The sequence below is a fragment of the Moschus berezovskii genome, chromosome 13 (assembly GCF_049115385.1).
Source record: "Moschus berezovskii isolate FMDL1 chromosome 13, NW_MosBer_1.0, whole genome shotgun sequence".
Taxonomy (NCBI): domain Eukaryota; kingdom Metazoa; phylum Chordata; class Mammalia; order Artiodactyla; family Moschidae; genus Moschus; species Moschus berezovskii.
The window spans coordinates 60,407,448-60,420,658 of record NC_142472.1 but is presented as its reverse complement, the minus strand read 5'-3'; the positions used below and the strand labels follow the sequence as shown (position 1 = coordinate 60,420,658).

At 38.6% G+C, this 13,211-nt stretch overlaps 1 protein-coding gene and 1 long non-coding RNA gene across 5 annotated transcripts in view; one reads left to right on the top strand and one right to left on the bottom strand.

Moving 5' to 3' along the window:
• NBEA (neurobeachin) overlaps positions 1-5,546 on the bottom strand; it is a 671,823-nt gene extending 666,277 nt beyond the window's left edge. For both annotated transcript variants that reach the window (XM_088842722.1, XM_088842723.1), the window contains exon 1: positions 5,117-5,546. In XM_088842722.1, the coding sequence (XP_088698848.1) occupies positions 5,117-5,401 (285 nt within the window). In that variant the 5' untranslated portion in view covers positions 5,402-5,546. The remainder of the gene's footprint in view (positions 1-5,116) is intronic.
• Positions 5,547-5,661: 115 nt separating this feature from the next.
• Positions 5,662-13,211, top strand: part of LOC148775851 (uncharacterized) — a 515,606-nt gene continuing 508,056 nt past the window's right edge. For all 3 annotated transcript variants that reach the window (XR_016038890.1, XR_016038889.1, XR_016038888.1), the window contains exons 1-2: positions 5,662-6,043; positions 6,221-6,287. This is a non-coding gene — a long non-coding RNA (uncharacterized LOC148775851). The remainder of the gene's footprint in view (positions 6,044-6,220; positions 6,288-13,211) is intronic.

Below are 13,211 nucleotides of genomic sequence, written 5' to 3'. Positions count from 1 at the left end.
CCATTACTAAAAAGGAGAAATGTATGCAAGATAGACAAAAAAAGAAATGTCCACTATTCCTTGTAACATGACAAATAGTAACCATATTTTTAATTTCTATTCGATACCATAAATATATATATATATTATTTGCCTAAAATAACGTGTTCTTAGTTATGTGTGTATATATCTGACAATATATACCGAAAAACAATTAACAGATTCTTATTTATTCCAAGACTTCAGTTCAAAATAACATTTACTTACACAGTAATACCCTACATGGAAAACATTCATATATAGTCAACAAATATTTCTAACTGTAAGAACAGGAAATACATTAACTTTATATGAGTCATTTATTTCAAATCTTGGATCTGAACCCTACTGACGAACAGAATTTCAGAAACATGTCCTCTACTGCCTAATAATGGTGTCCTGTACGTTCTCAAAATTCACTTAACTTATCCAAGAGCCAGATATACAAAAAGAAAAAGAAAAAGTGTACATAACACAGCCATCTGCCCTCACAGAGTTCACAGCATAGGAAATGAAACATGTATAAATAACTAGAGACTAAATACCATACACAAAACTAGAAAATGATGGTTATATCTTTGTATAATAAGGAGATATGCTGACACTGCACAAAATATCACAGGTAGAAGCAATAAATGAAAAAAACCTATGAAACTGATGCAAACTACTATTAAAGTAACTAGTCAAAAGTGTGGATAACTGAATTTTACAATACTGCCACATCAGTGGTCCAAAATGGAAGCTGAGTTTGCTGGAACCAATAAATTTGACACTGTATTTGGAGAATGTACAGAAAAAGATGAAGGAACCTTGAGATATATTTAATTAACCACAAAGTATTTGCCAAAAACTGACTAGCAATATAAAAAATATTTATTTAAAATTACTATAACTTGGTCACAAACTCATAGAATACATGCTACTTAGTGGTTCGTTGTATTAATATGACTAAATACTTTAAAGAAAAACCTCAGAACTCCTCAGGATATTGAAATTCCCAATATTTACATACACACTCAATTTAGTTTTCAATATCTAATAATAAGAATAAAATATAATTCAAATTAATGTGAAAGGACTTACATATGAACATAAAATGAAGGAAATTCTATTTTAACATAAATAAATGTGGTTCTGTTGATATTAAGGACTTCCATGACTCAAAAATCCAACTACATATTTTTAAGAGAAATTTAGTTTAAAAGCAGAATACATCTTTTGTTCGTGAAATTATAAATATCTTTAAAATATAAATTATCCTGATTATGAAGCTGCAGATGAAAAAAAACTCTAAGGAAGAAAAGTTACTGTCACATTCAAGTACAGAAGGGAAAATCTTTTAAATTTCTTTTTAACAACAATACCACAATCCATGTATCAAGAGTAGAGAGGAACTTAACACATAAAATCCCCTCAAAGTATCTTGTTATACTTTTAATACAAAATACAGTATACCACTTAGAAGGTAAAAAATATTATCAAAGGAAATATTTTCTACCATTAAAGAAACACTAGTATATTCCATGATTTGTGAAAAACTCAAATGCTATATATAGATTTATACTACCTAAGACAGCAATTCCAAAAAATAAACCTATTGTGAAATAAGTAAACATTAATGTTGTATTTTATCTGTTCTAAAAATGTTTATATTAAAATCTATGATAAGATACTTTCATGTCATAAACAAAGAACATGTTATGTATACACAGAATTTACTTCAAGGAAGTAAAAACCTTATATAAACATATACTGTGCTTACAAAGTAAGCAATGGATTAAGTAGTATGCCTAGTATGCCTGTTTTATAATTGAAACAACCAACAAAATTCCTTTTCTATAGCTAAGTGCCACATTAAATAATACCTCCCAAAGCCAAACTTTGCCGATGATAAGATTTTTCCATTGGTAAAGCTGTAATGCAAAATCCTTGACAATATACTCTCATTGTAATTTATTTACAAATTAACTTACTCATATCCCTGATCCTATCCATCTCATATTTTAACGTTTCAAGTGAACTATAATATCATCATACAAATACATTCATCTACAAAGGAAATTACTCATTTTCTCATTCCATTAGTGATTCTTCAACAAATTCCCATAATCCACCTAACAGTGGAAATGGATCTCTACCTCTGGCCATAAAAGGACCCAAAATGACAACCATGGCTGTATTAAACTAGTATTATATTCTAGTGTATACTTCAACTTTGTTCTGTAAAACTTTTAATTCTTTGGGGAAGGTATGTGAGAAACCTAAAAACCAAGTATTAGCAGTTTCACCATATAAAGAAAAAGAATATACAGGAAAAAAAATATTTTGACAAAGGTGGCTGAGACAGGGTTTTAAGGCTGGAACTGTTTTGTTTTGAAGTTTCATTAGTTCTTCTTTCTTTTCTGTCATGGAAAGCACTGTGATACATATTTCATTATTCCCAACTACATTTTAATTTAATGTTTTAAATTAAGACTGAAAACTAAAACAAAAAACTCATTTTAAGAGATATTAGAGGCTTCCAACCTTTAGCAGGTCACAGGGAGCCCTAAATCGATTTTACTGATATACTTATTAAGTAAACAGAATTAAGTTTTGATGATTACTTTTAAACATTTATGATCTCCAAATATTTTCTTAATCAACATAAATTTTCACAAGACACTTTCATCATTGAGTATATGGGAAAGATAAAGCACTAAACCTTCCATTCAAGAAATATTACACTGCAAATGACTAATGTGCATTCCACAATCAATATACTTAACAACTTAATAGTAAATAGATGCTTTTGTCATTCTTTTCCCCAAAAGTTTTCATCAATTGTACTCTTTCAGTTCAGTTGCTCTTTAAGTATGTACAAAGAAATTTTAAACCTGACTTTTTAATGCCAAAAACCAACGCAGTTACATCTTAAGTGGATTTGGGGATATACCATGTCAGTATTACCTTATTTCTGGTTACTCTAATTAAGCTTACCAGTAAAGTTAATCTTTAATAATGTTTGCATAGGGAGACTTCATGCCAGATTTTCAGTGCACTGAAGATAGTTAAAATTCTTTTTTACCTCAACAGAAATATTTCACTTCCTTTCTTAACCTACTGTATATCTATAGAACCCCATCTGTTAAGAACTGATCCAGCATACATTGCTACTGCTGCAGAGTCCAAACTGGTTATACATTCAAATCAGTTTCCAGCTTGTAACAGTCTCTATTGCCTCTTCTCACAGAAAAATGTATTAGGTAAGCATATAAATACTTCTTAAAATAACCTAAAATCACATCATCTAAGGTAAAAATGGTATTAGAAAACTGTTTAAAAAAAACAAAAACTTTAAATGTTTTCTTTTAAATTTACAGAAAAACAGTACCTGCTAACCTACTAACATATTTTGAGATTTCATCTCTTAAAAAAAAAAAAAAAAAGGCAAGTACTGACCTCCTATTGGCTGCTGGTTAAAATTAAAATGTCTAAGAAAACAGTATTTCTATTAGTGTTCTGAAAAGAATTTGGTTATAACAAGGAAGTGACAGTCCCCCAAACTTATACTGACTTTTTTGTGGTGATTTGTTTGAAGGGTACACAGAAGTACAAAGAAATGTTTGATACTTAAACAGTAATGACTATAACAAAGAGAAGTCAGATAATTTTCTAGGTTTCACTTGACACCACAGCAAGAAAAAAACAAAGACAAACAAACAAAAAACCAACAGCTTTAACTTTTCTGTACATTTCAGAGGTACATATACCACAGACATTATCTAATCCCTGTCTCAGGGCACCACTGCTGCAGCTGCAGCTTTCTTTCAGTTTCCCAATAGATCAAATAAAAATAATTGCTTAGCTGAAAATTCTGACTGCATGGGTGTTATCAAATCTCCTTACAAGCATATTTTTACATTCCTGTGACTCCACATCAAATACAATAGTCAACTGATTGCTCCTGATTTAAGCCTTGCCTTCCAAAACCCAACCTGACATTTTGTCAAAGGCTAAATATTGCAGAGGAAATTGTTTAAAAAGCTGTGCTGCAGCAAAAACTGCTATTTACAAGGCATTAAAAAAAAAAACTAATCTTAAATGAACAAGTCTTATTATCCTAAATCTACGATTCTCCTCTCTTTAGTTCTTCCCCATGTCTTCCCCTGATATCCTGAAGATTCTTAGCCTCTCCGTAGACAGATATCGCCAAACATTAAGTCATACACAGTTCTGCAGTAACTCTTTCTTATCATGTAAGAAACCAAAGCCTAGGACTAAATTTAACACCTTTCCTCCCGTCTTTAGCCACATGCCACGCTCTCTGAAGGCAACCATAGAAACCAACCTGTATGATTAGGTGCCCCCACATTTTAACACCTCATGTGGACAAAAAAATCACTACGAGGTCAGTGTATTCAGGGCCGTATTACAAAGAAAGAAAGGCTACCTAAAAAGAGATGCGGGCGGGGCGAGCTGGGGTGGTGGGGGCGGCTGGGGAGGAGAAACAGCCACAACACTCTCCAGCACAGTCTGGGAATATATTTAAAGGCAGATGCAAAACTGCATCATTTTCCTCCTCGTTCGAAAACATCACACCCCAGCTGCTCAAGTTGGAGCTAACGTGCTTCTCACGTTTCAGGAGCGCCGGGGAATTTAGGCTCCAGGGGCAAGGCTTCCATCCTCGGATAGCCATCGCACCGACAATTATAAGAGTGTGGCAGGAAGGACCCCAGAGAAAAGGAGGCCTTCCTCTCCCCGTGACCATAAACTCTCAAAAAGACCCAAACACTGCACGGCCAGGGACGACTGACGACTCGCAGTCAAGAGAAGTGATCCTAGGCGGTGTTAAGTTGGGCACTGCGCTCAGGTGGCAGGAGAGGACCGGAGGAGAGAACGGGGAGGTGGCGTGGCTCTGGCAGCGCGCAGGCAGGTCACCCGCTGGGCGATACCCGCTGGGCGATGCCCGCTGGACGATCTTTGCTCGCGGGGACGCGCTGCGTGTGGGACCCGGGGAGGGGGTGCAGGGGTGGGAGCTAGCGCCTGGGGAGGGAGGCAGGCCTTGGGGGGGGGGGGGTGGCTGGGAGGCAGATGGCGAGCACGCCTTTCCCCTTACCAGGTTGAGCACCGTCTCCACGATGTCCCTGTTGCTGACCTCTCCGACCTGTATGAGTCCAATCAACACTGCGAATTTCATCCGGATGTTGCGGATCGGCACCGAAGGGTTAATCATCCCCGCGGGCAGCACCACCGAGCCGGAGCCGGACGCCCCCCTCAACTCCCCCATCCCGCTGCCCCCGCCGCCGCTGCCCCCGCCGCCTCCGCCGCCGGCCCCGACGGCGATGAGCCCCGCGGGTTGAGGCTCGAGCCCCGGGCCCGGGCCCGGCTTCTCGCTCGCCATTTGCCCCCCTCCTGACGAGAAGGGAAGAGCCGAGGCGCCGCCGCCGCCGGTACCGTTATACCTGCCTCGGCCCCCGCCCCCCGGCCGTCGCCTCGGAGCCCCAGCATCCACCAGCGCCGCGGCGCCGGGCCCGCTCCCCGCCTGCGCCTCGACCCGGCCCGCTCCGACGCCCTCCCCGGCGGAGGCGGTGGGTTATTCTCAGGCTTATTCCCGGCGGTGGCGGCGCCGCTAACCGCTGCCCGGCGAGCGGCAGTGCCCGCCCAGCAGCTGTGCCGCTGCCGCCGCCGCTGCCTCCTCACGCTCCCCCTCCCAGCCCGTCCGGCCCGGCCCGCCCCCCGCGGAGATGCTGCCGCCGCTCGGAATAACCCTGGGGCTCGAGCAGCTGCCCGAGCGCCGGCCGGCGCTGAAGCTCAGAGCTGTGACTGCCGCCGCTGCCACAGGCGCCACTGTTGTTGTGAAGCCCCGACGCCGCCGCTCACTCCGCCATGTTGCCGCCCCCTGCCTGCGGTAGCGGCCACTGCGCCTGCGCAGAGCCCCCGGGGGCGGAGCCCTCGCGCACCCCCTCCTTCGCCCTGCCCTCCTTCCACCCACCCAGCCCGACACCTCTCGTCCCTCCCCCAGCCGCCCTGAACGGATAGACAGGTGAGCAGGTGCATGGGGACCGCTGCCAGACACTGGGGCGAGCTGGCAGAGGCGGAGCGGGTGGTGGTTTCCTCAGAGTTTTTCCCTTGAGGGTGGACTCTCCCTGTGGGGAAGGACACCGAGTGTGTGTCTCGCCTTCGCTGCCACCTTCTTATTCCTTCACTATCCTCTTGCTAGGAGGAGGTTCGTCATCTTCGTCGCCGCATCTAGCAGCTGCTACAGCCAGTGCCACGTGCCTTGTAAGGTAGGGGAGTGGCAGATGACCTCTTTCTGCCCCCTCAAGCCCTTCCCTCAGTCCTGTCCGCCTGCCCGCCTTGGAACTTCCCAGTGAAAAAAAGTGGCTGGCAAAGCAGAAACGAACGCACTGTGGAGAATAATCCTGCATTGTCGGGGGAAGGATAGAGATGGAGTATAATGGGTCTTTTTCTACAGCCGTCAAAGAGGCTGACACCTGCACACACAGGCACGACTTAAAATAGAACTTGTCAAACAGTGATCCTCTCTGGATGGAGCTCTGAACAACAAACAGTTCTTGAACTCACCTCCCAGACTAAAAAGGCTGCACCGTGTGACACTGTGGGGTAGTAGGTTGGGGGAAGCGACAAATCCCAGGTTTAAAAATTCCTTAACGATCCTCAGCTATGATGCCAACTAATGATGCGCCCCTGTTTGTTAGGCATGTACAGTTCAGAGGATTTGAGAATTATCTTAAAATATAAGTAATTCTCTGCCAGCCTTAATCTGTGGTTAAAGTAATAGATTTCTGTGTCTTCACGTATAGAGAATGGAAAAAAAATAGTTTTACTTTTGAAAATTAAAATGTACACAACAGTCATCCCGCTCGTGTCAAATAAAAACTAAACAGGCAGGACTAGTGTTTATCTCGAAATGAAGGATGTAACTTTTTTTTTAATATTTCATGAGGTATACCCTTTTCAATAGAGACATATTGTCAGACACCAGAACTATTACGTATCTTGAGGTATATTCAAATCATTTTAGCTATTATGTATCTTGAGGTATATTCAAATCATTTTAACTGTCATCTCAATTGAAAATAGTCAATATACAAATCTGTTATAATCTGGTTTGTTAGTGCTCATGTTTAATTGGATTGACTAGTCAAGCTAACTCCTGGGATATTGTGATGCATTAAAATTCTGAAGTGCCAGAAGTCATGTATAACAAAATTCCTCAAGACCAGTGCTTGGATTAGTCCTTGATTGTGTGCTTCTGTTTAAACTTTTCCTGAAGTAATTGAATTATTAAAATAGCTCAGCAAAAAAACTGAAAGAAATGGTGATTGGTGTGTCCATGTAAATTAAATAGCAAGTGAATTATATTGAAAGTGACCTATAGATCTTAATAGTGTGACTTAGATATGCCACCATAGAAAAATCCTGTGACATATATCCACCTATTGCCTTTTATCTGTCCCAAGTGAATAGCATCTACTTTTGCAAGCACTATTTTCATGTGCAAGTTTGAAATGATATATCTATCTTATTTCTGTAAATCCAGATTGAAAGGTCATCACACTAGCTTCTTTTTATCCGCTGTTCAATGTGACAGCAGGTTCTACCTCTTGCTACTTTTAGACTTTAAAAAATGTTCACCAGTTCCCTGGCAGCTCCTTGAAGTCGGTGTGGTATGGTGGAAAGTACACAGGCCTTTGAACCACATTCACAACTAATCACCTGTGCAGTCTCCTCAAGTTATTGAACTCAGTCTTCTATTCACTAATAGGGGTGAGAATATCTATCCCACAGGGATTGAGAATTCAATGAAATAATTTCAACTCAGCAGCCAGCATAGAGTAAATATGTCCTTGTACCATCTGTGTTGAATTACTTATAAACACTTGTAAGAACAATTATAACCACATGCACGGCTTTATAATTGCAGTTACTTGTACTGTGGTTTCAGTACTGCCCTCTGAAACATAAAGTTTTGAAAATTCAAGCAGGTCTGTTTCCTTATAGTTAACAAAGCCTCTTTCGGACAAAGACACAAGTAACTTAGCATTTGTATTAACAGTATTTTGAAATATGAGATTACCTATAATGTTCATTTTTAAGTCTCCAGATTAAAAATATTTTATGTAGTAAATGTCAATTGTGAATAGATTCATGCCTTAATAGATGCATACCCATACTTCCAAAGGACAGTCCTTCAAAGATAAACCCATGAAGCTCTGCGTTTCAAGAAGCAATACTGTGTAGTGGTTGTGAACACAGGCTCCAGACTCAGTGGAACCTGGATTCCAGTTTCACTACCCACTTATTCATGTGATCTTGGGCAAATGACTTCTCTTCAAAGCCCTATTTTACCCAACCCAAAGTAGAGATTGATAGGATTAAAGGATGAAAGGAGCTAATACATTTAAGGTATTTAACATAGTAGCAAGTATCAATAAATGTTTCCTTTCTCTGCCTGTGGGAAAAGACTACACTATTATTTGTGTGTCTCCTGCACCTTATATGTGACCAGTAAAAAAGAAGGAAAACAGCAGTTGGCGAGGCTAAGTGTTCCCATTCCCTTCAGCTGTCCTTTAAAAAGCAAATTTCTTGCTTTCGTCTAAGTTTTATCTGAACAAAGTACGCCAAATCCTAGTTGAATGTAGACAGTATAAAACAGAGGGAAACTCTTACCCTGAACCTCCATTTTTAGAAATAGATTTTCTGTTAATGTATCCCAAAGTTGAATTGGTTTGCTTTGGTTTGGTTTGGTTCTGGGTTTTCCAGCAGTATAACACCAGTGGTTCACGTACTACACAGTGATTCATCCTTGATGTGTAGCAGGTTCTCAAACAGTTTTGGTTCCATTCCCTTCTTATCTTAAAATTACTGTGAACTGAAACAGCAGAGTTCTGTTGTGTTATTGTTTTGTTTTGTTTCTAGTCATTCTGCTTCTAGGCAGCAGCACATATCCAGTAGTAGCTTTGCAAGTAGATTTGGAGATATCAAGTGCAGAACTGTACATATCTATTTTAGATTTAATTTTATTTAAATTTTCTATTTAATTTTCTATTTAAATTTAATATGCTAGGAATTTCTTAATCCTGATTATATCATGCAAAAAATTGTCTTCTTTTTATTATCTTATTATCTGCAAATCTGAGAACAGTCCTTCTATGTCTTCATCCAAAAATTTTATCACACAGGATAAAAACAGCTCTGTAGTTCCTAGAAACATTCTGATTGAAATCACATTTTTCGAACTGTGCCTCCCAAGCCAGTAGTGAGTTGTGAAACAGATTTATTAGGTTATAACCAGCAGTTTTCTTAATAAAATATAATAGAAAAATATAGACTGAAAAACATGACAGTGCATCTGTTTTTTAAATCATGCATGTACATATACTACATACATATATGCTTACTGGATAATATGAAAAATCTTTTTCTTACTGCAAGTCATTGTCAAAAAAGCTTGAAAAACACTGATTTAAGTTGTATATAAACACCTGCTTGGCATAATCCTTTAGTTATTAAATAGCTACCATCCTGTGCTGAAAAACAGGCCATATTTCTCTAATTTGTCCAAAAGAATATCCTAAGGGACCTTGACAACTAGTTAGTTGAAGTCTGGATACACTCTGTTTCTCTATCTGAGCAAAATTAAAGTAAAAATACATAGATTTATTATCTACAATTATAGCATTATTATCAGTTTTTCCAACATCTATTTCACAAATAAGAAAATGTTTTTGATTTGACAATGGGACTTACTGCTCTCTTTCTAATGAATGAGTCATTCCATAATCTCACCTACAGGTAGTATTAAACTACTTACTATGGATTTTCAAGAATTTATCTCCTCCTTCTCCCTTTGGTGCTTTAATCCTCTGGCACATCTCCTTTTCTACAACTCCTCAAAGACGTTTGAGAGTTGCTCAGTGATTCAGATTCTTTCAGGATCAATGGATATAATTTGTCCTGCCTTGGGGACTTGAATCCATTTAGACTAGCTGGATTCCTATTTACAGTTTCTTCACCAGACTTAAACTTCTAGCTATTATTAGTTCTACCTTTTCACTCCATTGCTTTTAATCCTAAACAGAAAACAGGCACATAGAAATTCAATATGTGTTAATAAGTCTGACCTAGTTTGGGGATGGCTAAAATGATGCTTACCAGCCAACAAATATATCTGAGCACCTATTGTGTGCAAGAAAGTAAACTAGTTGAGATGGATATTTTCAAATTTCCCATTTAGAGAAATACTGTGTTTATGCATGGAAAGTTAATCAGCAAGTCAACACATTAAAAATATCAAACAGATAATAAGTCCTCTTGAATTTCAAAAGAACTAGACATCCAAACACCCTGATGTTCATATACACCCTTAAACATCCACAGAAATCTACATATAGATGCGCACACACACCTGCTCAGCATCAGATTAGCCGTGCCTCTATGCATTCTTCCTTGGCAGTTTGTCTAGCGTGCATTTCATTCTTCATTCGAGTGAGATCCTGCTCACTTCATACGTGGTCCCCTTGTGTCCACACTCACTCTTCTTCAGTGAATCATATACGCAGGTAATTTTCCTAGAGCTCTGTCTCGATGGACAGATTGATATGGTTCAGAATTTTAAGTGTTTTTATCATATTATCTTCTACATGCATACATGTAGAAGAACAAACAAAAAATCACATAATCTTCTCTTTGCCTAACAGATGAAACCCAGAGTCCTTATCTTGGCGCCAGAGACCCTTCACACGTGACTTAGCTTCCTTTCTTATTTCACCTCATTCTGTTCCTGACAGGAACCCTATAACAGTGGCTCCCAGCCTCTTTGCATGTGTGCAACTCTTTTCATCGTTAAATTTACAGACCCCTAAACTCCTGCCTGAGACTTATCCTTTTAATATCCATTGGTTGAGAAAAGTATGGTAAAAGTATTAACAATTTAATATGCTATTTAAAAATGTTTGCATTTTAGAAATCATAACATCTACATATAATTGAAACACACAATTGTGGGTTGCATTGTGTCTCTTAAAAAGATATGTTTAAGTCCTACCCTCAGTACCTGGGAATGTGACCTTGTTTGGAAATAAGGCCATTGCAAATGCAATCAAGTTCAGAGGAAGTTATACTGGAGTTATAACCTCATTATAACTAGGAAAGATTCATCCTTAGAGCCTTCAGAAAAAGCGTGACCCTTCTGATACCTTGGGACTTCTAAACTCCAGAACTGGGAGGGAATAAATTTCAGTTAAGTCACATATTTTATGATATTTTGCCACAGCAGCCCTAGGAAACTAGTATACCTACATACAACATAAATACGTTTGATACTTATTCTGTCCACAAACAATGCCTACTATGTAAATATTTGTGGATCATTTTCAGTAATTCTCAAGTCCCTGGGTTGGGGAAAATGCTTTAGCCAACCTAAATTACTTTGTCTCCAGTTAATACATTGTGCTTTTATATTTCAATGTTTTACTCGTATTTGTCCTTCTATTCATAGCACTGTCCTCCTCATCTCCCCTACTGAAGTTCCTACTAGCTGAAATGTCACCTTCGTGAATACATTCAGAATACAACCTAGAGAAAAATGATCTGAAACTTTCTACCATTCCCAGCATTAAAAAAAAAAAAAAAAGATTCTGCCTTTTTTCCCCCAGGTAGCATAGGTTGGCACATTTTTGCTTAAATAAATTAAGATTTTCCATCCTCTCAGCCTCATTTGCCAAGAGTGAGGAATTCACATAACAATATATGTAGTCACCTAAACAGTCTTCACTGAAAAATTTTTAAATGTACATGAATAATTATTTCCATACTAACAACACTGACCAGTAAGTTTCTTTTTGTTTTTACACAGTGGCAGCCAGTGCATTGTCATCATTGTTGTGTTTGGTATGCATGTGTTATAGAAAAACAAGTATGTTGAAGAGTGAGGTTTATAGTTGATTATTTTTAATAATTAAAGCTGTCATATCCTGTTCCTCTCCTACCATGCATTTTTACATGTATTATTTCTAACTCTGACTTCAGTTCTTTAAGTAAGTTTTTATTGTCCGCATTTTTCAAATGAGGAAACTAGTGTGAAGAAAAGGTGTCAGTTGTGCAAATCATAGTTTAGGAAGTGACAAAATTAGGATTCCATCCCACTTATGGCTGGCCAATTCCTCAGGTTTATTCAGTATTCTGCAAGGCCACATTGGGACCTAGAATGAGGTCATTATTTTATTTTTACCACATTTACCAGATGAAAGATAAGGAGACTGGGCAAGTTCATGGAAAAAACAACAAAGTCATCATGGTTTTACATGTTTTGGTGAAAGCACCCCACCACGGGATGATCTTTTGTTTGTTTGTTTGTTTTTGTTTTAGTTTATTTGCTGCCTGGGCTGTTTGTTGTGGTGTGTACAAAGCTCTCTAGTTGTGGCACACAGACTCTAAAGGGCACAGTCTCAATAGTCTCCATGTCTTGGCTTAGTTGTCACATGGGCTTAGTTTCCCCAGAGCATGTGGACTCTTAGTTCTCAGACCAGGGATTAAACCCGTATCTCCTACACTGGAAGGCAAATTCTTAACCACTGGACCAGCATGCTAGTCCCAAGAAATGATGTTTAGAGTCAATCTAATTTTATTGTCTTTGTGCCTATAAAGGTTCAGAAAACTCTATTAGCCTTTTTGTTTCCTGGGAATCACTTTAATTCTAGACAAAAGTTACTTGTAATAAATAAATTGTTTTTAATTGTGTTCATTAAGGCTAACCAAAATTTAATTGCATGGTTCCATTAATATATCACTCCTTATTATGCTTTCCTGGTGAAGATTTTGTTGTATGTCTAACTAACCATTAATCTCCTAGTCCCTGTTGAAAGTATTGTCATTGTATGTCTATATAATCATAATTTTTTTTAAAAAAAGCACTTACTCTGCATAGAAAGAGGGAAAGCATGCTATAAGGAAGTGTCCAAGAGTTCTTTAGAATAGTTATCTCATTATTATTATAATAATAGTTATCTCATTATTATCCTATTAATAGGATCTCTGCACAGTAAGAGAGGGATCTTTACCAACTTTAGCCCAATTGAGAAGCAGTGCATAGATTCAGTCTGAGCCTGATCCTGGTGCATAAAACTTTGGATTAGAACCTTCCTCTAATGGTGCCGGCAGCCACAGATTAACCAGTGGAAATATGT